This window comes from Phyllobates terribilis, unplaced genomic scaffold (assembly GCF_046119375.1).
Source record: "Phyllobates terribilis strain yellow unplaced genomic scaffold, ASM4611937v1 Scaffold_1__5_contigs__length_1240528914, whole genome shotgun sequence".
NCBI classification, from domain to species: Eukaryota; Metazoa; Chordata; class Amphibia; order Anura; family Dendrobatidae; genus Phyllobates; species Phyllobates terribilis.
In genome coordinates, this window is record NW_027362761.1 from 250,811,483 (window position 1) to 250,835,696 (window position 24,214).

Sequence of the window (24,214 nt, forward strand, 5' to 3'; positions counted from 1 at the left end):
GTCGACACTTTTTTAAAGTCAGAAAATGCAAATATTCATATAATAATACTAATTCTGATATTTTTCTCTTTTAGTTTCGCCATCCTATCCGCAGTGGTGCTTAGAGGAGAAAGTCCTTATCCTGGTAGGAATGTACACTATGAAAGGGATTTTATGACAGGGGTCTTGGAAGAGACACGAAACCTAAAGTACATCATAACTACATAGATGAATGCAGCATATTGTGTCCTGTAGGGATCAAATGACGTGTAATTACTAAGCGAAGATATGGAAAAATCCTTTGCCCTTAAAATGCCCACTGTATGTCACATATTGCTTGATCCACTAGCCTGCGGAAACATTTACTTACATAGAAGAAAATTATATTAGCGGCTTTTTTATAAGGTGAGTTTTAATAGTATACTTTAGGCTAGGGCTACATGGTGATTTTGGCCATGACACCTTTCGCACGACCAAGGTTCGCTCGGCGTCATTGCTACATCACAGTGCAGCATAAGTGAATGGTGTCTCATTGTAACCCCGAGGGGTACAGCAACAGCAAGAGGCAAGTTGGGGAAAATATGACAAGTTTGGACTCCATTCACATGTATTGCGCTGTGATGTAGCAGCGGTACCTAGCGAACCTTGGGCGCGCGACAGGTGTCAAGGTCAAAGTCAACATGTGGTATTAGCCTTGAAGGGGTTATCCAGGACTATATAATTTTTTTACCACGGGATTAAGAACTAACAGGCAGGTAGTTACTAACTACCTGCCTGTTGTGCCTGGTGCTGATCTCTGCTGGCACAGAGTGGTCACAGACTGCTCCGACCAGCATTTCAGCGGCAACCAATGATGTCACGTCGACAAAGAGGCGCAGCTTCTCTTCCGCTGTGCTCCGTTGACGAGATGGGACTGCCGACATCATGCCTAATTGCAGATTGCCGACCATCAATCAGCATGACGTCAGCACTGTACGCCCCGTCAACAGAGCAGCCCGGAAGAAGTGATCGCTTTGATCTGGCCCTGGTAGAACAAGCATGTAGTTGCCTCTGTTAGCAACTACCTGCCTCTTTTTAGGCCCATAGTTAAAAAAAATAAAATAGTACTGGACCAACCCTTTAAGTTTATAGCTCCTAAGCTATTTACAATAGGGGCAGTTTTAATAGCAATACATAGGGTTTAAAACATTATTTAGAGACACTAAGATGGACCCCTTATTTTTAAAAAAGCAAGGCTGCACCACCATTTGTGGCCCTAGGGCCATATTATCAGATTGAACCAATCCCAAACGCCACAATAAATCTGAAAGGGAAATTACCATTTATGGCACGTCTAAAATATATGCCATAAATGTCTGATAGGTGCCCATTTCACTTCCAGCACTGCAACCTTAGAAGAGATGGGATTCACCTTCTCATTTATTCGCACTCAGAAAGTGCATTTATGAGGCTCTATCCATTGTAGTTAGTGTGAGCTGCCACTTAAACTACGATCATGATAATCGCACTCATGTATGGCCATGTCATCTACTCCCTTTCTGAGTGCTACCCCGTTCTGTAAATATATGGAGGTGTCAAAGAGGGCCACACAGTGCACCATTAGTATATACCCGTTCCTGAGAGCTGCTCGTTTTCTCTGTGGCATTGAAAATAAATGTCAGCAGCCACCAGACCCTAACATGTCTGTGAGCAAATTGTTAAGGGGGTGCAGAGGATAGCATGGTGGCCCGCAGGTTGTGCAGCCATAAATTAAAGTGTCTTGCCATTTCCAAGTATGGGAGTGATATTTGGGAAAGACTCAAGTAGCACTCTGGGCTGTATTGTTGATAAAACCCTATAATAGTCCTGTGTATGAGTTCCATTCAATAAAATAATAAGCTCTTCGCGTGATACTTTTTTGGTGCTGTAGAGTTGCCCCGAGGGTGCTACCTGCACCTCTCCATGCCAGATAGATGTAAAAGCAGTCACTTCAATTTCTAGAGTGGCTGCAAGCATATTATTTCTAGGAAGTAGTAAATATTTCTTAGATTACACAAATCAGCTGCTGCAGAACCTTTGTTTGAATAGAATATACACATTTACAACTCTGCACTGTAGCTGGCTATTACAGGGCTGTCCAGAGACTGCCCCTATATAGTGTAAGCTGATGTGATTTGGATAGCCAACACTTCTTGTGGCATGACAAGTTGTATGACCAATGGCAATGACATATACAGCTGCCTAAACAATTAGACGAACTGATGAAAAATACTCAGATTTTCATCTAGAAATCTTGGACAATTTTCATCCATATTGTCATTCGTGTCCCATTGGTATGTCCGTATTTTACATCTGTGTGACATCCGTATGTCATCTGTGTCCATTTTCTACATCCGTGTGACATCGGTATGTCATCTGTGTCCATTTTCTACGTCCGTGTCACATCCGTATGTCATCTCTGTGTCCATATTTTACATCTGTGTGACATCTGTATGTCATCTGTGTCAGTTTTCTACGTCCGTGTGACATCTGTATGTCATCTGTGTCAGTTTTCTACGTCCGTATGACATTCGTATGTCATCTCTGTGTCTGTTTTCTACATCCGTGTGACATTCATATGTCATCTCTGTGTCTGTTTTCTACATCCGTGTGACATTTGTATGTCATCTCTGTGTCCGTTTTCTATGTCCGTGTGACATTCGTATGTCATCTCTGTGTCTGTTTTCTACGTCCGTGTGACATCCGTATGTCATCTCTGTGTCTGTTTACTACGTCCGTGTGACATCCGTATGTGATCTCTGTCCGTTTTCTACGTCCGTGTGACATTCGTATGTCATCTCTGTGTCTGTTTTCTACGTCCGTGTGACATCCGTATGTCATCTCTGTGTCTGTTTACTACGTCCGTGTGACATCTGTATGTGATCTGTGTCCGTTTTCTACGTCCGTGTGACATTCGTATGTCATCTCTGTGTCTGTTTTCTACGTCCGTGTGACATCCGTATGTCATCTCTGTGTCTGTTTACTACGTCCGTGTGACATCTGTATGTGATCTGTGTCCGTTTTCTATGTCCGTGTGACATTCGTATGTCATCTCTGTGTCCTTTTTCTACGTCCGTGTGACATTCGTATGTCATCTCTGTGTCCGTTTTCTACGTCCGTGTGACATTCGTATGTCATCTCTGTGTCCGTTTTCTACGTCCGTGTGACATTCGTATGTCATCTCTGTGTCCGTTTTCTACGTCCGTGTGACATTCGTATGTCATCTCTGTGTCCTTTTTCTACGTCCGTGTGACATTTGTATTTATACATCAACATTTTTAAATGTACATGATAAAATACAGTTTCCTAGTTAATAATCGTAATGTATCTGTCAAAATCAGATGCAATATGGATGTTCCGTATGGCATCCGATTATTTTGCACATCAATAGGCTTGAATGGGTGAGACTCATCCGATATAGGGAACAGAACAGTGCATTTTTTACACACAGACAATTGAAAAAACTGTCATCTGAACAACCCTACTGAATAACATTGTAATAACTTTTACTCGGACAGCACACGTCCATATAATACACTTGTCTGAAGGAGCCCTTATTGTAAGTTTTATATTTCTAATAGGAATTCTTGAAAACTGACCATATTTATATCTCTTCTCTGTCAGTTGACCACTCTGCCTTGATACGTCAACTAGTTCCTCAGGGTCAGCGACCGTGTCTTAAGTCATTGGAAAATGAGACGTCAGTGAATAATCTAAGTGAAGCAATTGAGTTTACTAAACGCTGCTGGGCTAATGACAAGCTCGAGAGGCCTCCCTTCAGTGGTAAGTAACACCTGATAGGCAATAAATCGGACTATGGACTATGCGTTCTATGAGTAGTGTTGTGTCTCTGCCCTGTACGTGGTGAAATCAGCCTAATATAAAACACTGAAGACAGACAGTCAATATACATGCGTGTATTCCGCTACCACGTATGATGGAGGCCCCGTTTCGGAATAGTTTATATCCAGATCCAGTCTGAGCCATTTTTCATTTCTGTGCTTTCGTTTTTCTTTCTCTTCTTCCAAAAGTTACCGTATATCTTTATTTTTGGTTAACGATATCCATATGAGGGCTTAGTTTTTTGCAGGGTGAGTTTTAATGTTAAATAACACCATTAACTTTACAATTTAATGTACGGAATACAGGATAAACAAGTCCAAGTATGGTGAAATTGTAAAATATATGCAGCAATTCCATTGTAAAATGTTTGGCCAACATGGTACTATAGGTCAGTATGATTATGGCCATACCAGATTTACATTTTTTTTGTTACTTGTTTGTAAAAATTTTGAACTTTGAATGAAAAAATTGGTTTGAGTCCCATGACTTTTTTAGTTTTTCCATGAATGCAGCTACTGTATGTGAAGGATTGTTTTTGAGTTGTAGTTTTTATTGGTACCATTTTGAGGGACATAAAACATTTTGATCACTTTCCATTGCATTTTTTTAGAATGAGGAAACAGAAAAATTCTGGCATTTTGATTTTCTTTCTTCTAAGGTGTTTACCATATGAGTTAATTCAATTTATACTTTGATGGACTGAATTTTTACAGATGCGACAATACCAAATTTGCTTCTTTTTTTTCTTTTATATGAACCTATGATCATTTGATTACTTGTACTATATATTATAATACGTTAATACTTTTTACTTCAGTAAAAAGTGAAATTATACTACAACAGTCCCCCAGCTGCCATTGCAACCCATTCGCACCATTAGATTGTGTTGTTGTGGGACCAATGGACATCCACACACTTTAACTCCTTACCAGTATGTCATATGCCAGCACCCTGAGTTTGATGCAGGCTCTCACGTCGAGCATGATGGGTTTTCAAGACAGCTGAGGGTCTGCTGAAGACCCCCGTGCCTGTCATTACAATCCTGTGAAAGCCAGCCCATGGCTAGTGTTCATAGGATACTATGATTTTCACTATACGTAGCAGTGCTCATGCACTGCTATGTAAAGCACAAGCGATCGGATGATCGTAGCTTCAAGTCCCCTAAGGGGACTATTACATCCAGTAAAAAGTGAAAAAAAAAGATTTGGAAAAATATGAAAAAAACACACAAGTTAAAATCACCTCCATTTTGCCCCATTAAAAATAAAACAATTAAAAAAATTAGACATATTTGGTATCGCCGAATTCGTAAAAGTCTGATCTATCAAAATATACAATAAATTAACCCGATTGTTAAACGGCGTAATAAAAAAAATCAAAACACCAGAATTACGTTTTTTTGGCCTCTGCAACATTGCAATAAGTTTCAGTCAAAACATCGTAACTACCCCCAAATGGTATCAGTAAAAACATCAGCTCAGGGCGCAAAAAATAGGCCCTTGCGTAGCCCCATTTACCGAAAAATAAAAACGTTACAGGTCTCAGAAAATGGAGACAAAAGCAAAAAAATAATGTTCTTACAAATTGCTGAATTTTTTGTCACCACTTAACCCCTTCACCTCCTAGCCGGTTTTCACCTTCCTGACCAGGCCAAATTTTACAGTTCTGACCACTGTCACTTTATGAGGTAATAACTCTGGAACACTTCAAAGAATCACAGTGATTCTCAGATTGTTTTTTTGTGACATATTGTACTTCATGATAGTGGTACAACTTGTTAACACGTGTTTATTTGTGAAAATATCGGAAATTTGGAAGAAATGTTGAAAATTGTGCAAATTTCAAACTTTTAATTTTTATGCCTTTAAACCAGAGAGATATGTCACACTAAATAGGTAATAAATAACATTTCCCACATGTCTACTTAATATCGGCACAATTTTTAAATATAATTTTTTTTTTTGTTAGAAGGGTTTTTTGTTAGAAGGGTTAAAAGTTGACCAGCGATTTCTCATTTTTCCAACAAAATTTACAAAACCATTTTTTTAAAGACCACATCACATTTGAAGTGACTTTGAGGGGCCTTTATGACAGAAAATACCCAAAAGTATGTGCAACTGGATGCTGATCAGTAATGTGCGTCACTGATCAGCGCTCAACGGCTGCAGGACGCAGGCACTAAGGTGGTGCGCAGGGGGGAGGGAAAGGTCTAAAGCCAAAAGTGAGCACAAATGCCAATCAGTGATGTGTGTCACTGATCAGCGGCTCAGCAGCAGCAGGACGCATGGACGAAGATGGTGCAAAGGAGGAGAAAAAATGGACAAAGAAAAAAAGTCCTGAGCCAATAGTGAGCACAGATGCCTATCACTGATCAGCGGCTGCAGGAGGTGGTGCAAAGGGGGGGGGGGGGGGAGAAAAAATGGACAGCGAAAAAAAAGTCCTGGCCAAAAGCAAGCACAGATGACGATCATTGCTGTCCATCACTGGTCAGCGCTCAGCAGCTGCAGGATCCACGCACGGAGGTCAGTACTCGAGATGCTCGGAGCTCGCCGAGTATTTGCGCGATGCTCGGGCGAGAGCTCAGGTCCCCTCCCTGCATGTATCATGCAGGGATTGCCTGCCACTCACTGTAATGCCGCAGCCATGTTGGTTGTGGCATTACAGTGATTGCCCAAATCGATGGGAACAGTGCTCAGTGAAACATGAAAAGCCGGCAATTCATCAGCGGCATACATCGGTACCCAACATTTTAGAACAGAAAGAATAGAGCATCACACATAGATTAGATAGAAGATAGAAACATGTCAGTCATATATATAATGAGTACAGTGACAGTGTTGGTTACTGTACTTGTCATTTGGTGTTAAAATAAAGGATTTATTTAAAAATAAATTGGCGTGGGGTTCCCCGTAATTTTAGTCTCTAGCGGAGGTTAAGCAGACGGCTGGGGCAGATGTTTGAAGCCTGGGAAGGGGGTAATACCGACGGAGCTTCCCAGGCTACTAATATCGGCCCCCAGCTGAATACCTAGCCTTTACTAGCTATTAAAATGGGGGACCCAGAAAAAATGACGTGGGGTCCCCCTATTTTAATAGCTAGCAAAGGCTAGGCAGACAGCTGGGGGCTGATATTAATAGCCCAGGAAGGGTCCCCTTCCCAGGCTAGAAACACCAGCCCATAGCCGCCCCAGAAATGGCGCATGGATAGGATGTGCCAATTCTGGCACTTAGCCTCGCTCTTCCCACTGCCCTGTAGTGGTGGCAGTGGGGTAATAGGGCTGGGGTTGATGTCAGCTTATAATGCCAGCTGACATCAAGCCCAGGTTAGTAATGGGGAGGCATCTATAAGACACCCCCATTACTAACCCCATACTGTAAGGCAAATGTAAAATAAAAACACCAAGACCCAGAATAAAATCTTTTAATTGAAATAAAGACGCAATACATTAATATTCTAAATTAAGCTCTACTTATCATATCGCCGAATCCAGCTGAATGCCATGTCTCCTGCAATAAAAGTTAAATAATGAACCAACATGCGCATGTGGTGCTGGCAAATGACGTCACCACGTGAGCAGGAGAATTCTCCCATGCTGTCAGTGACGTGCATGAGGTGAGCCGAGTTCATTGGACATGAACTCGGCTCATCTGGATGCCGTTACAGCGAGACACTGTGGAGCGCAAGCATGCCTGCGCTCTGCAGTGTCTCTGAAGGATGACAAGTTGGATGGCAGCGTTCTGCTACGATCCAGCCTGTCATCTCAATGTAGCAGAGCTGGAGCCGTCGTGGGAACCATGGAAAGGTAAGGATGAGGTTGATTCATTATTTTACTTTTATTGCAGGAGACATGGGATTCAGCTGGATTGGGCGATATGGTAAGTAGAGTTTAATTTAGAATATTAAAGTATTGTGTCTTTATTTCAATTAAAAGATTTTATTCTGGGTGTTGGTGTTTTTATTTTACATTTCACCTTCACTATGGGGTTAGTAATGGGGGCGTCTTATAGATGCCTCCCCATTACTAACCTGGGCTTGATGTCAGCTGGCATTATAAGCCGACATCAATCCAAGCCCTATTACCCCACTGCCACCACTACAGGGTAGTGGGAAGAGCGAGGCTAAGTGCCAGAATTGGCACATCTTATGGATGCGCCATTTCTGGGGCGGCTGAGGGCTGGTGTTTCTAGCCTGGGAAGGGGCCAATAATTATGGCACCCTTCCTGGGCTATTAATATCAGCCCCAACTGTCAGCCTAGCCTTTGCTAGCTATTAAAATAGGGGGACCCCATGTCATTTTTTTTGGGGTCCCCCATTATAATAGCCAGTAAAGGCTAGGTATTCAGCTGGGAGCTGATATTAGTAGCCTGGGAAGCTCCGTGAATATTACCCCCTTCCCAGGCTTCAAACATCTGCCCCAGCCGTCTGCTTAAGCTCTGCTAGAGACTACAATTACGGGGGATTCCACGCCAATTTTCTTTTTAGAAATCCTTTATTTTAAAACTAAATGACAAGTACAGTAACCAACACTGTCACTGTACTCATTATATATGTGACTGACATGTTTCTATCTATCTAATCTATGTGTGATGCTCTATCTTTCTGTTATAAATTGTCGGGTACCGCTGCTGAATTGCCGGCCGGCTTTTTTAAAGAGACGGTGCATGAAAACACTATTATTTTTTTAAATAAATCCTTTACACTAAATGACAAGTACAGTAACCAACACTGTCACTGTACTCATTATATATGTGACTGTCATGTTTCTATCTATCTAATCTATGTGTGATGCTCTATTCTTTCTGTTCTAAATTGTCGGGTACCAATGTTATAACTGTATAACTGTATGCGGCTGTTGAATTGCCGTTTTTTTTAAAGAGACGGGTGCGTGAAAATCGGAGGGCACTAGTGTGTTCTGAGTGCCCTGCTATGTTTTCAACAACCCTCCTATGTACCCTGCCTGTCTGCCTATATATTCTACCTGCCTGCCTGACATGCTTCATTGAGCACTGTTCCCTTCGATTTGGGCAATTTTTGACCTTCTGCAGACCGCCGGGGGGGACCGCTAGAAAAATGCTCGAGTTTCCCATAGACTTACATTGGGCCGGTTGCTCGGGTCGAGCACCCAAGTATAACGATGTGCTCGGCCCGAGCTTCGAGCACCCGAGCATTTTAGTGCTCGCTCATCACTACTGATCAGCAATCAAGTACTGATCAGCACTCACAGGTAGAAGGGGGACTGGGGAAGGGGTTAGGGAGATAGAGCAAAGAGGGGAAAGGAGGGAGAGAGGGATTGGTTTGGATTGGAAAAAAAGCAAGGGACAGGAACAGATCAGAAAGGTCTTCTGTCTTCTTTTCTTCAGATCTCCAGTTAGCAGCAGCAACAGCAGTAGTGGTGTCACAGGCTAAAATGGTATGTAGCACCACAAGGCCAAGCAGATCCGCAGAAGGATGACACAGTGAGGTCAGACTGCGTTCCTGCTCACTGATTGGTGCGATTGGACTTCATTGTCTGATCGCACCAGTCAGTGGTGGGGCTGCTGACGCTGACGTTACCTGGCTCCAGCCTATGATCAGTACTGTTAGAGCACCGATCATAGCTGAACTTCAATATTTAAGGCAATTTCATTAGCCGAAACATTGAAATCGCTATGGATTGGCTGTGTAGAATTGAACAGCCAATCACAGTGATCGTAGTTGTGGGGGAGGGGTGCCAAAACCCCCCGTGGCAAATCCTGGTGCCCTACTGTTAGAAACAGCAGGCACCTTCCTACGATCACCTTGTTTTAATGTATGTCAATTTGCGGGCACCCCCTTCTGACCATGACATAAACTTACATCAAATGTTGTGAAAAGGGTTAAATAAAAAAATAAACATGTTTGGTATCTGCGTACTCTTACTGACCTGGAGAATCATATTGCCAGGTCAGTTTTACCATATAGTGAACATGGTAAATAAAAAAGCAAGAAATAATTGGGAAATTGCACTTTTGCTTTGCAACGCACTTTTTTACATTTTTTTAGTACTCGTACTGGAAACTTGTCCCGCAAAAAAAAAGCGCTCATATGGCTATACTGAAAGAAAAATAAAAAAAGTTATGGCTTTTGGAAGAAAAGGGAGGAAAAAACAAAAACAGAAAATGGCCATGGTGTGAAGGGGTTAAAACCATTTAAATGCTGCCGTCAGAGATTGACAGCAGCATCTATATAAATATGCACCAGCGATTTGAGCTAGTTTTCATTGCTGTTGCTGAAGTCAGGTGCCTACTGTGTAACACAGGCAGCACCCACCCATAAAAAATATTTCCAAAATTAAAATAAAAAAGCGGGGATATACAGCGATGCTGAGTATGACAGCAGGTAGGAAGGCTCGAGGAAGACATCTGTCTGATGTTGAAAAGTGTAACCCTGTATGATTTAATTTAAATAATTTCTTATGAATGTATCACCTGCCAGTCTGTCATACCCACTGCATTATATACCCCCCTCCCCCTTTCTTTTTCTTTTTACTATTTATAAATGTCCTATATCAGAAATCAGATTACTATTCATTTGCCTTAGGAAAGGCCACCGGTAGGTTGACTGATCTCTCGTGGATAAATTCTGCACATTTTTCAACACAGTGGCTTCGGCACAAGAACTGCATAATATAAACCAGGGTTCCCCAACTCCAGTCCTCAAGGCCCACCAACAGGTCATGTTTTCAGGATTTCCTTAGTATTACACAGGTGATAATTGCATCACCTGCACAGGCAATAATTCCATCACCTGTGCAATACTAAGGAAATCCTGAAAACATGACCTGTTGGTGGGCCTTGAGGACTGGAGTTGGGGAACCCTGATATAAACTGCTCAAAAAAATAAAGGGAACACTCAAATAACACATCCTAGATCTGAATGAATGAAATATTTGACGCGCCCCTGGGCCTACTTGGTGTAGCTTTGCGCACGCGGGGACTACCCGGAGCCGGGCCTGTTGGGGGTAGTAGTCTCGTGGCGGTGACCCGGTCCGTGCCCAGGGAGTCAAACTGTGTGGCTGAGTATTAGCAGTAGATGTTGGACGACTACGCCACCCGTTGAATGCAGCTATGGAGCTGCCGCTGCAGGGCAGACCGCTGAGGCCGGTGGAAGGATTGTGCAGCGTGGATGGTATAACCCCCAACGGGAGGGGTATGGCCTCAGGGCAGCCGACGTGGATGATGGGGGTAGCAGGAACCACTCAGAGACGATGCGGTGCAGTTCAGGGTCTTTACTGGTGACAAAAATAGACCCTCCCGGAGTACTGGCTAGCGGTCGGGGCCTGGTCAGTCCTTGAACAGATGGGATCTCCCCTGGCCAGGCGGAGTTGTAGGCCTCCCCAACTAGTTGTACTCTACTGGCTACCTTGCTAGAGGCGGGTAAAAGTAGCCCACGTCCCTGAGTGTACCGTGTGGTGCTCACCCGTATGGCCGGTGACTCGGGGCCTTCTAGTGGCTTCCGCTCCACGACGGCGGTGCTGGTCCCACGCGTGTGACCGTCCCTTCGGGTTTCTTGGCCAGAGGACCTGAAATCCCCTGCCGGTCGGTTTCTGCTGCTGGGTAAGGATTCGTCCCCACAGCCTCGGACTCCGCGTCCGGTGATAACTCTTCAATCAGGGCGAGCTCTACAGCTGCCAGCCCCTGATTCCTTTTAGCACGACTTCCCCAGAGCTCCTGATCTCTCTTTCCTATAGCTGCTTCTCCTCTTCTCTCTCTACTCTTTCTCTAACCCTGCCTCAGCCCCCAGTTTTATATAGGGGAAGTTCTTCCCCTCCCAGGACTGGGCAGGAGGTGTGGCATGCATAGGATTCCTGACCAAGAGACCTCCCACCTGCTCTCAGACATAATATTGCTATTACTGTGGAAACCAGACCCCTGGGGTGCCACATATTCTCATTGAATACTTTGTTCTGTACAAAGTTGAATGTGCTGACAACAAAATCACACAAAAATCATCAATGGAAATCAAATTTATTAACCAATGGAGGCCTGGATTTGGAGTCACCCCCAAAATTAAAGTGGAAAAACACACTACAGGCTGATCCAACTTTGATGTAATGTCCTTAAAACAAGTCAAAATGAGGCTCAGTATTGTGTGTGGCCTCCACGTGCCTGCATGACCTCCCTACAATGCCTGGGCATGCTCCTGATGAGGTTGTGGATGGTCTCCTGTGGGATCTCCTCCCAGACCTGGACTAAAGCATCCGCCAACTCCTGGACAGTCTGTGGTGCAGCGTGATGTTGGTGGATGGATCGAGACATGATGTCCCAGATGTGCTCAATCGGATTCAGGTCTGGAGAACGGGTGGGCCAGTCCATAGCTTCAATGCCTTCATCTTGAAGGAACTGCTGACACACTCCAGCCACATGAGGTCTGGCATTGTCCTGCATTAGGAGGAACCCAGGGCCAACCGCACCAGCATATGGTCTCACAAGGGGTCTGAGGATCTCATCTCGGTACCTAATGGCAGTCAGGCTACCTCTGGCGAGCACATGGAAGGCTGTGCGGCCCTCCAAAGAAATGCCACCCCACACCATTACTGACCCACTGCCAAAGCGGTCATGCTGAAGGATATTGCAGGCAGCAGATCGCTCTCCACAGTGTCTCCTGACTGTCACGTCTGTCACATGTGCTCAGTGTGAACCTGCTTTCATTTGTGAAGAGCACAGGGCCCCAGTGGCGACTTTGCCAATCCTGGTGTTCTGTGGCAAATGCTAAGCGTCCTGCACGGTGTTGGACTGTGAGCACAACCCCCATCTGTGGACATCGGGCCCTCATACCACCCTCATGGAGTCGGTTTCTAACCGTTTGTGCAGACACATGCACATTTGTAGCCTGCTGGAGGTCATTTTGCGGGGCTCTGGCAGTGCTCCTCCTGTTCCTCCTTGCACAAAGGAGGAGGTAACGGTCCTGCTGCTGGGTTGTTGCCCTTCTATGGCTCTTGGTATCTGCTCCATGCTCTGGACACTGTGCTGACAGACACAGCTACCCTTCTTGCCACAGCTCGCACTGATGTGCCATCCTGCATGAACTGCACTACCTGAGCAACTTGTGTGGGTTGTACTGTAGACACCGCCTCATGCTACTGTACCTCTAGGGGTGAGAGCAATGGCAAAATGAAAAAGTGACCAAAACAACAGCCAAAAAGGATGAGAACAGAGAAATGGTCTGTGGTCACCACCTGCAGAACCACTCCTTTATAGGGGGTATCTTGCTAATTGCCGATCATTTCTACCAGTTGTCTGTTCCATTTCCACAACAGCAGGAGAAATTGATTCACAATCAGTGTTGCTTCATAACTGGACAGGTAGATTTCACAGAAGTGTTATAGGCTTGGAGTTACATTGCGTTGTTTAAGTGTTCCCTTTATTTTTTTGAGCAGTGTATATTGGATCAATACTAGGAGGAAACTAAGGACACAATAAAAAAATTTTGGGACCGTCCAATACAGCTGCATGCAGTTTGCTCCATGCACATGGTAAAGAAACAACCTAATTCACATGTATGCAATGGATTTTCATGAGTATATATTCTGGAAAGCAAATCTAACGTGTGTGATTTTCCTTAGGCCACAGCCCCACTATCAGTATTCGGTCAGTATTTTTTCTCAGGAGTGGGAGCCAAAACCAGGTGAGGAACAATCGGAGAAAGGTATAATAGAAACAAGTCACCAATTCTGCATTTATCCCCCACTCCTGGTTTTGGCTCCCACTCCTGAGACAGAATACTAACCAAATACCGATAGTGGGGCCGTGGCCTTAAAAAGACTTCTGTCCATACAATGGCTGCTGGTGGAGGAGCCTTGTCCAAATGAAAAACTCACATGCGAAAACTGCTTTTCTATTGGAGGAGACCGATGGATTGGTCTGGTCACATGTTCCTCCACCAGCAGCCATTGTATGGATTGGAGAGCTGAGCAGTCTTACATCAGCAGGAGAAGAACCTGTCATATCTGTATAAGATAATGAGGCCGACCCCGATATCTCATTCTGCAGCCGGCAATAGACAGTGTAATGAAATAAAACCGAAATGCAAAAATGATTTTTAGCTCCAGTTGCATGCACTTAAGTAAGAAAAAAACAATTGCCCCAAAGGTGAACAACCCCTTTAAGAGGAATTTACCATCTTCTGTGTTTTTCTACCATAAACAGAATGTTGTAACATATGGGAGAAAATCTTCACTGCCTACAGCAAATGCGATATTAAACAAGCAGTAAGACGAGTACAGGATGAGATCGTGAGTATACTTTACAGGATATATGTACATATATATATATATGTATACTTTAACCCCTTTACCCCCGAGGGTGGTTGCACGTTAATGACCAGGCCAATTTTTACAATTCTGACCACTGTCACTTTATGAGGTTATTACTCTGGAACACTTCAACGGATCCCCCTGATTCTGAGACTGTTTTTTTGTGACATATTGTACTTCATGATTGTGGTAAAATTTCTCAAAACCACATTCAAGAAGTTTATTAACCCTTCAGGTGCTTCACAGGAATTTTTTAGAATGTGGAAGAATAAAATGAAAATGTAACTTTTTTCACAAAAATGTTACTTTAGACCCCAATTTTTTAATTTTTGCAAGGGTAACAGGAAAAAATGGACCCCAAGATTTGTTGTGCAATTTCTTCTGAGCACGTCAATACCCTATATGTGAGGGAAAACCACTGTTTGGGCGCACGGCAGGGCTTGGAAAGGAAGGAGCGCCATTTGACTTTTTGAATGTAAAATTTGCTTGAATAATTAGCGGACGCCATGTTGCTTTTGGAGAGCCCCTGATGCGCCTAAACAGTGGAAACCCCCCCACAAGTGACCCCATTTTGGAAACTACCCCCCTCAAGGATTTTATCAAGTGATATAGTTAACATTTTGAACCCAGAGGTACAACACAGAATTTGATAACATTAGGGCATCATATTGAATAAGTTGTCATTAGTCTTGAGCGCAAGTGCTCGCTACTTGAGTTTGCATCGGGTACTCAGGTATGCACCATGTATCGCGGGTGCTCAAGTGTCATGCTCGAGTCCCCGCCCGCATGTTTCACGGTTATTAGATACCCCAAAAAAAACAACATGCATGGCAGACAATCCCAGTGAGGTTTTTTTGGCTGTATAACAGCTGCAAAACATATGGGGAGGAGACTAGAGCATGTCACTCCAGCACCCGCGATACTCGGTGCATACCCGAGCAACCGATGCAAACTCAAGTAGCGAGCACTTGCACTCATTAGTCGCCATATCGTCGTCATTTTTTTTCTTTACTTTTGAAAAAATCCCAATCCTAACCCTAGCACAACCCTAACCTTAGAGTTTTATTTTTTATGCTGTTCCTCGTGCGGTATAAGTGATTAGACGACTTTATTCTCCGGGTCGGTGCGATTACAGTGATGCCAGATTCATATCGGGTTTTTATGATTGACAGCTGTCACACACTAAAAGACACTTTTTTTTGCAAAGACTAGTTTTTGCATCACCATATATTGAGAGCTATAATTTTTCCGTATTTCGGCCGACAGAATCATGTGACGGCTTGTTTTTTGCGGGACAAGTTGACGTTTTTATTGGTACTATTTTTTGGGCACATTACCTTTTTTTTGCTCGCTTTCTATTCCGAGTTTTGGGACGGAGAATAAACAAAAACCAACAATTCTGGAATTGTTTTTTTTGTTGTTTTTTTATACCGTTCCGCATGTGGTAAAATTGATAAGGCAGCGTTACTCTTCGGGTCAGTATGCTTACAGCGGTACTACATTTATATATTTTTTTATGTTTTCGCGCTTTAATACAATAAAAACTATTTTATAGAAAAAATATTTTTTTGTATCGCTTTATTCTGAGAGATATAACTTTTTTATTTTTTGGCCGATGGAGCTGTATGGTGGATTGGTTTTTGTGGGACAAGATGACGTTTTCAGCGGTACCATTTTTATTTGCATTCGTCTTTTTGATCGCGTTTTATTGCATTTTTTGTTTGGCAGTATGATAATAAAGCATGTTTTTTGCTTTATTGTTTTTTTGTTTATTTGTTTTTACCGTGTTCACTAAAGGGGTTAACTAGTGTGACAGTTTTATAGGACAGGTCGTTCTGGATGCGGCGCTACCAAATATGGGTACTTTTATTGTTTGTTTGTTTTTTCCACAATAATATTTATTTATGGGTACAGTATATTGTTATTTTTTGGGATTATTTTTTTCATTTTTTGTTTATATTTTTCCAATTTTTTTTTTCACATTCTGATTCTTTTTTAACTTGAACACCTTGTCCCACTATGGGACTTTCACATTTTATTTTCAGATCGCCTGTATAGCATAGAGAGCAGCAGCAGCTCCCTGTGCTATACAGGCTGTCACTGTTGCAGAGGGAGAAGATACTTTGGTCATGCACTGCGCATGACCAAAGTATCTTCCTGCTGTTTGGTGACCCGGATGTTGTCATGACGGGTCATCATGGCAACATCCGGGAGCCGCCGCAGACAGCGCTGGACGCCGGCAGGAGAGGCGATCACCTCCCCTTGCCCCTGCAATGCTGCGATGGACTTCGACTTAGCATTCCTGTGAATCACTAACCTAATATTTAGTTGTATACCCACAGTTTTTTAGAACTGCTTCACATCTATGTTGCATAGAGTCAACCAACTTCTGGCACCTGTCAACTGCTATTCCAGCCCAGGATGCTTTGACTACATCCCACAATTTTTTGACATTTGTTGACTTTGCCTCAGAAACTGCATTTTTGATGTCAACCCACACGTGTTCTATCGGATTAAGGTCCAGGGATTGGGCTGGCCACGCCATAATCTCAATTTTGTTGGACTGGAACCCAAATTTTGCTTGTTCACTGGTGTGTTTAAGGTCATTGTCTTGTCCCATTTCAAGGGTATATCCTCTTCAGCGTAAGGAAACATGACCTCTTCAAGTATTTTAATATATGTAAACTGGTCCATGAACCCTGGTATGCGATAATAGGTCTGGCACCATATTAAGAGAAACATGCCCATATCCTGATGCTTGCACCGCCATGCTTCACTGTCTTCAGAGTGTACTGTGGCTTGAATGCAGAGTTTGGGGGTCGTTTGACGAACTGTCTGCGGCCATTGGACCCAAAAAGAACAATTTTACTTATATCAGTCCACAAAATATTTCTCCATTTCTCTTTGGGCCAGTTGATGTGTTCTTTGGCAAATTGTATCCGCCTTTGTACATGTATTTTTTTTTTTAACTCTGGCTTTCAAGGAGAAATGCATGTACAACATGTCCTGGCTTAACCCTTAAATAAGGGCCACCTGATTCAACTCCACACTGCTATTATTTTGTACACACCCCCTTTCAATTAATTATTCAAATACACAGACTCAAAAACATGCAGATCACGAATGCTTAGTCTGTTGGTTTTCTTAGAATCTAATGCACCAACTGGTAAATTGTTTGACATGTGGTAATATCATTTATACCAAAAACAGTATCTGGTTAATCTGGTTAGTCATATTGGACTGCTATTATTTTGAACACTACTGTAATCCTTTCCTGCCGCAACCATTTTTACATTTTTAGTCTTCTAAAACCAATGATTACTTCTGTCAACAAAACCGCATGACTATAGTGAAATAATTCTGCCATTATGTCCAGGTTTCATTTTTCAATGTTTAATTTATGGTAAAAATGACGTGGTAACTTTATTCGGCACAATAACAGACTGTTCAAGTTTTTTGTTTTTCTTGTTTTCTTTAAAAAAAATGGTTTTCATTACCATATTTTGAGACTTATAACGTTTGTAGTATTCAGTCAATGGATCTGTGAGAACTTGTGTTGCTAGACATAGTTTGCATTGGAACTATTTAGAGGTACATTTCACTTTTTGCTTACATTTTATTGCATTTTTTGAGTGTCAAAGGGACCAAAATATGTCAATTTGTATTTATTTTTTGACAGTTTTTATCAAGCCAGCAGTATGAGAAATAAGTAGCACACTCCCCAATTGCATATCCACAGTATGAGTCCAAGCAACAAAGTATGCTGATCCAGAAACTCAACAAAAATACAAGCAAAAGAGAAGAAAACCACAGCAATCAAGCTTCATCCAATGTGTTCTATTCACCAGACATGGAGGGTCTTTGTTAAGCATAGTGATACAAGTGAATAGAATTTCCATACGTACGCTCTAAATTTTTTCTTTTTTTAGCTTTACTAGTGATTGACTTTCCCAAGCCCTTGTGTCCATGTAATAACTATGTCTACTATTGGATCATGAATATATTAATACATAGAGCACTATTTTAATCAACTTTGTAATTGATTATCGGACTGGTTAACGGTGATACATGGGTGTATATAAGGACGAACATGTATCATTATGCTTGACCATTCAGTTTGAATCGTTGCCTTTCTGGTGAATATAACACCTAGGATGAATCCGGAGTGCTGCGTTCTTCTTCTTTTACTAGTATTTATTGTGCAGGATCAATAACGTTATGTTTTTGACATTTACAAACGTGGCAATACCAAATGTTTTTTTTATTTTAATTTTTTAATCCCCTTGAATCTGAATCATATAGATGATAGCAGTTATGTGCAATAAAATGCAATACTTTTGTATTTCAGTGTATTGTAAATTTTGTGATCTCCTATGAAGCCCTGAATGTAGCTTCATATGATCACAAAGATGGTAGACAGGGAGGCCTTCAGTAAGTTACTGACTGTCATGGCAATCACTCGAGGGGTTAAACAGAAGCAATTGGAGCTAGTTCTTATCACAGCACATAAGGTGACTGCATAATACCACCAGATTGAGACCTGAAAAGACCACCATACCAAGACTGAACAATAATACCAACAAAATACTATGTGTGGATAATGCCACCACACCGTGACTAAATATCACCATCATACTAGTACAGACTTAAAGGGGTTATCAAAAAACAATTTTTAGGTGTCATTCTATGTACTTTAAAGAAGAACTCCCATCAAAGTTGTTATCCTCTTACTATATTGCAGCCATCATATTATATAGCACTGTGTACTTACAATTGCTCCTTTGCCCTTCTACCCAACTATTTCTTTGAAACACGCACCACAGGTCAGTTTACCTTGTGTTAATTAAAAAGAAGCACAGTGGGCATGAGATTTCTATAGATCCCATCCACTTTGCTGGAACTGTAAGACACAGCATCAAAAATACACCAAAAGTAGCATTACTCAGCGAACACTGAGCTGCGGTGCGGGTTTCAAATCTCAAATCCACAACATGTCAATTTCTCTTGCGAGTACTCTTGAGTTTTATGTGCAGATTTTTCCCATAGACTTGCAATAGATGCAGAAAATCCGCAGGTGAAAAATGCATATGCGTTTTTAGTGCATTTCCATAGCAAAAACGCATGTAATCTGCACAGAAATACATCAAGAAAGTTTCGTCACCGCCAAACACCAGGAGGTATCATAAACAAAGCAGCTTTATTTAAAGCATCAAAAACTGAATAAAAACGCAAATAACCTAATTTACTTTATAGGTGTAGAAATGCTACAGAAGATCTGCAACATCAAAAACTCACCAAAAGCTCATGGTGGGAGCGTAGCCTGATAGTACATCTGGCGGGCCACTATTGGCCACTCCAAAAGCTCATGGTGGGAGCGTAGCCTGATAGTACATCTGGCGGGCCACTATCGGCCACTCCAAAAGCTCATGGTGGGAGCGTAGCCTGATAGTACATCTGGCGGGCCACTATCGGCCACTCCAAAAGCTCATGGTGGGAGCGTAGCCTGATAGTACATCTGGCGGGCCACTATCGGCCACTCCCTGTCATTAAGCATCACTAACTTTTAAAAGAGTGTCACAGCTAGTCCAAAAATGTAAAAGATTGCAAATATTTTGCAGAAATGAGGCCAGGGGAAACCCCCCCCATATCCCCATTGCCTTACCTATACAACCCATAGTCAGTGCTGAAATTGGGAAGCCCATTAGTAACCTCTAATACACTGCAACACAAACACAATTTGTATTGATAATGTAAAGTCGATGAACGCAGCACCTATTTCTTCAGTAATTAGTGTCATCTTTCATTTCATATGTGCGATTGGTTGGCATAACCCACCAATTATTTACTAAGAGGCTTTATTTCTATATTTATTAATCATTGTGCATTTTCTTGTTCCTAAGGATACTTCTGCCCCATGTGGTAAGACAACAGATGTTTCACATACCGCACAAACTGTATCTGTAAATACTAAAGACATGTCGGAATTCTATCACAAATTAACTACTCTGAATATCTCTGAAGAGCCATCTGCGGTACTGGGTAAATCATCATTTTACGACTATGAATGTTTATCATGTATCCACGCTGTGACGAGTGTTAGATTGGTGGGGATCAGACTGATGTGGCCCCCAAGGTCACTAGAACCATTGACCTTGTTTCTTCTCCAGTGTGCAGCCTCAATTGGGAGGATTAGTACAGTATGGATCAGGCAATTCCATACAAATCTGCACAGCGTCCACACACAGGACTAGCAGATGGGGGTTCCCTATTCAGCAATTTTGGGGATCCCAGCAGTCCGACCCACACCGATATAATGTTTGTTAAACGTTTATCAAATGTTAATAGACGGAAAACCAATTTTATACAACTCAAGAAATAATTCTTCACATAAGTGATTCCTTATATTTCTCTATTATTCAGGATCTGTGCCTAGAAACATGCAAAATACGTCTTCAAGTGTTCAGCCACAAACTTTATCACAAGTTCACCCAGGAAGTGCTAAGGTATGACAACAGTATCATTTTTATCGCATACACTCCTGTGAAAAATTAAAGCATCAATATTTCCAAATTCGTTTTAAAATGGAAAAAATGGTCGGATTGATACAAAATTTTGCATGGCTGTAGGCCATACCCTGAATTTCATGATACGGAAATTGTTTTGCTGTTTTCAATTCAATTCTAGGAGCTGCGACCCTCTAAACACCCCAAATTGGAAAGTGGGTAGAACAATTCCAAAGAAGTTGACTTTTCTCTGAAACTGTTGAATGGATTGGTTTGAAAATCTCGTCAGTGATGGTCGATTGCCTATCATTTGTGATCCTGTCAAGTTCAACCGCCTCCGATAAAAACTACCCCTCCGGTGCACCCCTAAACTCAAACCCTCCCCAAAGGGTCGAAAATGGGGCGATAATGATAAGCTTGGTTGAATCCGTATGCTTTTAAAGGCGCCCAAAAATGTCTCGAAGCTTGTCGAGAAATCAGAATGTTTATCCCCATTTTCAGGAGTTTTACATGTGTACTCCTTAGAATTTACCCCCTAAAACGTCATGTTATGCAAAGAGGCAAACATTATGTTCATCTCCTCACATCTACTGATCATTCTAACCAATTTGCATCATCAGATTACCCGTCAAAAGCCACCAAGGGGTAAAAACACCCTTAACACCCCCTCTCGTAAAAGTGGGGGGTTGGGGCATTTTGGACACAGTCAGCATGGATTTTGGTGTGTAATGCTGTAGTAAGGCATGCCCCACATTTTCTGTGTCACTGCTAGCACCCCAACCTTCATTTTGGGGGGGAAACACAAAAAAGACCCCAAATTTCAACCCCATGAAATGAATTTTCGTAATGGAGGGAAAATTTTGAAACTTGGGTCAAAAGGTAGTGTAAGCCTCCTCTCCATCCTCCCAAAGCCCCATTAGGCGGCGTGCCCTCTATGCGTTTTTCAAGCGTTTTTGCCACGGAATTTCCGCAGCGAAAACGCTTAAACGCTTGGTAATACGTGCCCCATGTTCCCCAATGATAATCCGCATGTGCTGTGCACATGCTGCGGAAATAATCGAAAGGTAAGTATGATCTTTATTTTTTACCATTTTTATTCTTTTTTTTTAACTATTACTTGGTCACACTATATAAATCCATGCCGGTTGCATGGATTTATATAGTCTGACCAAGTTGTCAAGCACTTTTCCAAGTGATGCTAAAATCGATTGGAAAAGCGCTTGATAACCCGCATGCAAAAACGCTTGACAAACGCTTCTACCTGGCGGGAAAAACGCATGTAAAATCCGCATGCGTTTTTCCTGCCAGGGAGAAGCGAAAAAAATATGCAGCATTTCTGCATCGTGGGCACTTAGCCTCACTGTACGAAAGAAGAAACCACCCCTTTCAACTCGTTTTCATGTCTGCACTTGTGTTTCTGCTGATCTTGTGATTTTAACCATTGTTTCAGGTGTCTGTTGGGTTTTTATCTTTGCTTACAGATATGCCTTACAGCTACACCTTAAAAAGGGGTTGTTAGCCCTTATACGGGGGTGAGAGAGGGTTGAAAACCCCTTAGAAGCAATACCTGCTTTCTTGGGAAGTTCTCTTGTTTGTTTGGCCAATATGGCAAGACTAGTGTTCTGTCAGGTTGTCCTCGTGCATTCACATGAGCATTTGAATGTGAATAAACAATTTACTGTTGTTATCATTTATATTTTGTGAGGAGATGAAGATAATGTTTGCCTCTTTGCATAACATGATGTTTTAGGGGTAAATTCTAAGGGATACACATACCAAACCCCTGAAAATGGGGATAAACATTCCGATTTCTTGACAAGCTTCCAGACATTTTTGTGAGCCTTTGAAAGCATACTGATTCAACCACGGTTATCATTATCTCCCCATTTTCAACCCTTTGGGGAGGGTTTGCGTTTACGGGTGTACCGGAGGGGTAATTTTTATCGTTGAACTTGACAGGATCACAAATGATAGGCAATCAACCATCACTGACGAGATTTTCAAACAATCCATTCGACAGTTTCAGTCGACTTCTTTGGAATTGTTCTAGCCACTTTCCAATTTGGGGTGTTTAGAGGGTTGCAGCCCCTTGAATTGATTTGAAAACAGCTAAACAATTTCCGTATCATGAAATTCAGGGTCTGGCCTACAGCCATGCAAAATTTTGTTTCAATCCGACAATTGTTTCCATTTCAAAATGAATTTGGAAATATTGATGCTTTAATTTTTCACAGAAGTGTACATACCATCCTGTTTATGTATGTATTAGCCTTCTTAAATGATTATATGTATTTCTTTTGTCTTCCAGGTATCTCACTCCAGACCTCAATCTACAAATTACCCAAGTAATTATCTATATTACTTAATTTTATGGCAGTTGAAGGTACGACACTGAGGGTGCGTTCCAACGTTCAGGATTTGCTGCGGTTTTGACGTTGCGGATTTATGCAGTGTCAAAATGCAGAGGCCAGATTTTACTGCATAGTGGATGGGATTTTTAGAAATCCCATGTCCACTATGTGTCTATGTGCACCTACGGATCACCCGTGGAAACTGACATGCGGCGCATCTTTCAGATCCGCAGCATGTCAATTTCTCTTGCGAGTACACATGCAGATTGTCCCCAAAGACTTGCATTCAATGAGGAAAATCCGCATGTGTATAAAAAGTAAAATGCATGTCCGCTAATTTGCATAATAGGTGCGGCAGTGGTGTGGAAGTTCTGCAGCGTCAGGACCGCAGCGAGTCCTGAACGTGAGATTGTACCCGGATAGTGACATACAATTACATTCGTGATGCGAAGAGAATAGAATGAAGAAAGATATGAAATAGTAATGTTATGTTATAATCTTGTTAATTTGCTTCTACTCCATTCACATAGTCAAGTGTATGGTCCATATTCCCATATACAATGTCATGAAAAAATGTTCATAACCTGTGAACTTTTCCACATTTTTTTTTACGTTACACCCACAAACTAAAATGTATTTCATTGAGATATACAAACAGAAAGTAGCAAGTATTTGTGAAGTGTAAAGGAAATGATACTTGGTTTTCTAATTATTTTAAAAACATAAATCGGAAAATTGTGATGTGCATATGTATTCAGCCCCCCCTGGAGTCTGATATTCCTAAATAAAATCCTGAGTGACCAATCTCCAGAAGTCTCATAATTAGTAAATTGAATCTACCTGTGTGTAATTTATTCTCAGTATAACTACAGCTGTTGTGGGAAAGCCTCATGTTTGGTTGAGAACATTAGGGATCAAACAGCATCATAAAAACCAAGGAACACACTAGACAGGTCAGGGATAAAGTTGTGGAGAGGAGTAAAGCAGGGTTAGGTTATAAAAATAGCCCAAGCTCTGAACATCTCATGGAAGACTGTTCAATCCATCATCCAAAAATGGGGTGGGCGCCACTCAGCCGGGAATCTCCTGGGTACTCTTTTCCAGGGGTGGACACAGACTGTAGTGGGCCCCTGTGCAAGAATGTTTTGGGCCCCCCCCCCTGCACTTCATAGGGGGCATGAAGGGCCCCCCCCCCCCCCCCCCCGTGCATCTCTCACCCCCCCGTGCATCTCTTATTCCCCCCACTC

The 24,214-nt window shown here is 42.2% G+C and overlaps 1 protein-coding gene and 1 long non-coding RNA gene across 3 annotated transcripts in view; one reads left to right on the forward strand and one right to left on the reverse strand.

Moving 5' to 3' along the window:
* LOC141256225 (uncharacterized) overlaps positions 1 to 24,214 on the reverse strand; it is a 320,798-nt gene that overhangs the window by 168,779 nt on the left and 127,805 nt on the right. The window lies entirely within an intron of this gene.
* The window catches only part of RIPK3 (receptor interacting serine/threonine kinase 3), a 74,238-nt gene that overhangs the window by 20,511 nt on the left and 29,513 nt on the right, over positions 1 to 24,214 (forward strand). For both annotated transcript variants that reach the window (XM_073671150.1, XM_073671151.1), the window contains 6 exons: positions 75 to 124; positions 3,622 to 3,780; positions 14,007 to 14,092; positions 20,014 to 20,152; positions 20,534 to 20,616; positions 22,925 to 22,961. In XM_073671150.1, coding sequence (XP_073527251.1) covers positions 75 to 124; positions 3,622 to 3,780; positions 14,007 to 14,092; positions 20,014 to 20,152; positions 20,534 to 20,616; positions 22,925 to 22,961 — 554 coding nt within the window. The remainder of the gene's footprint in view (positions 1 to 74; positions 125 to 3,621; positions 3,781 to 14,006; positions 14,093 to 20,013; positions 20,153 to 20,533; positions 20,617 to 22,924; positions 22,962 to 24,214) is intronic.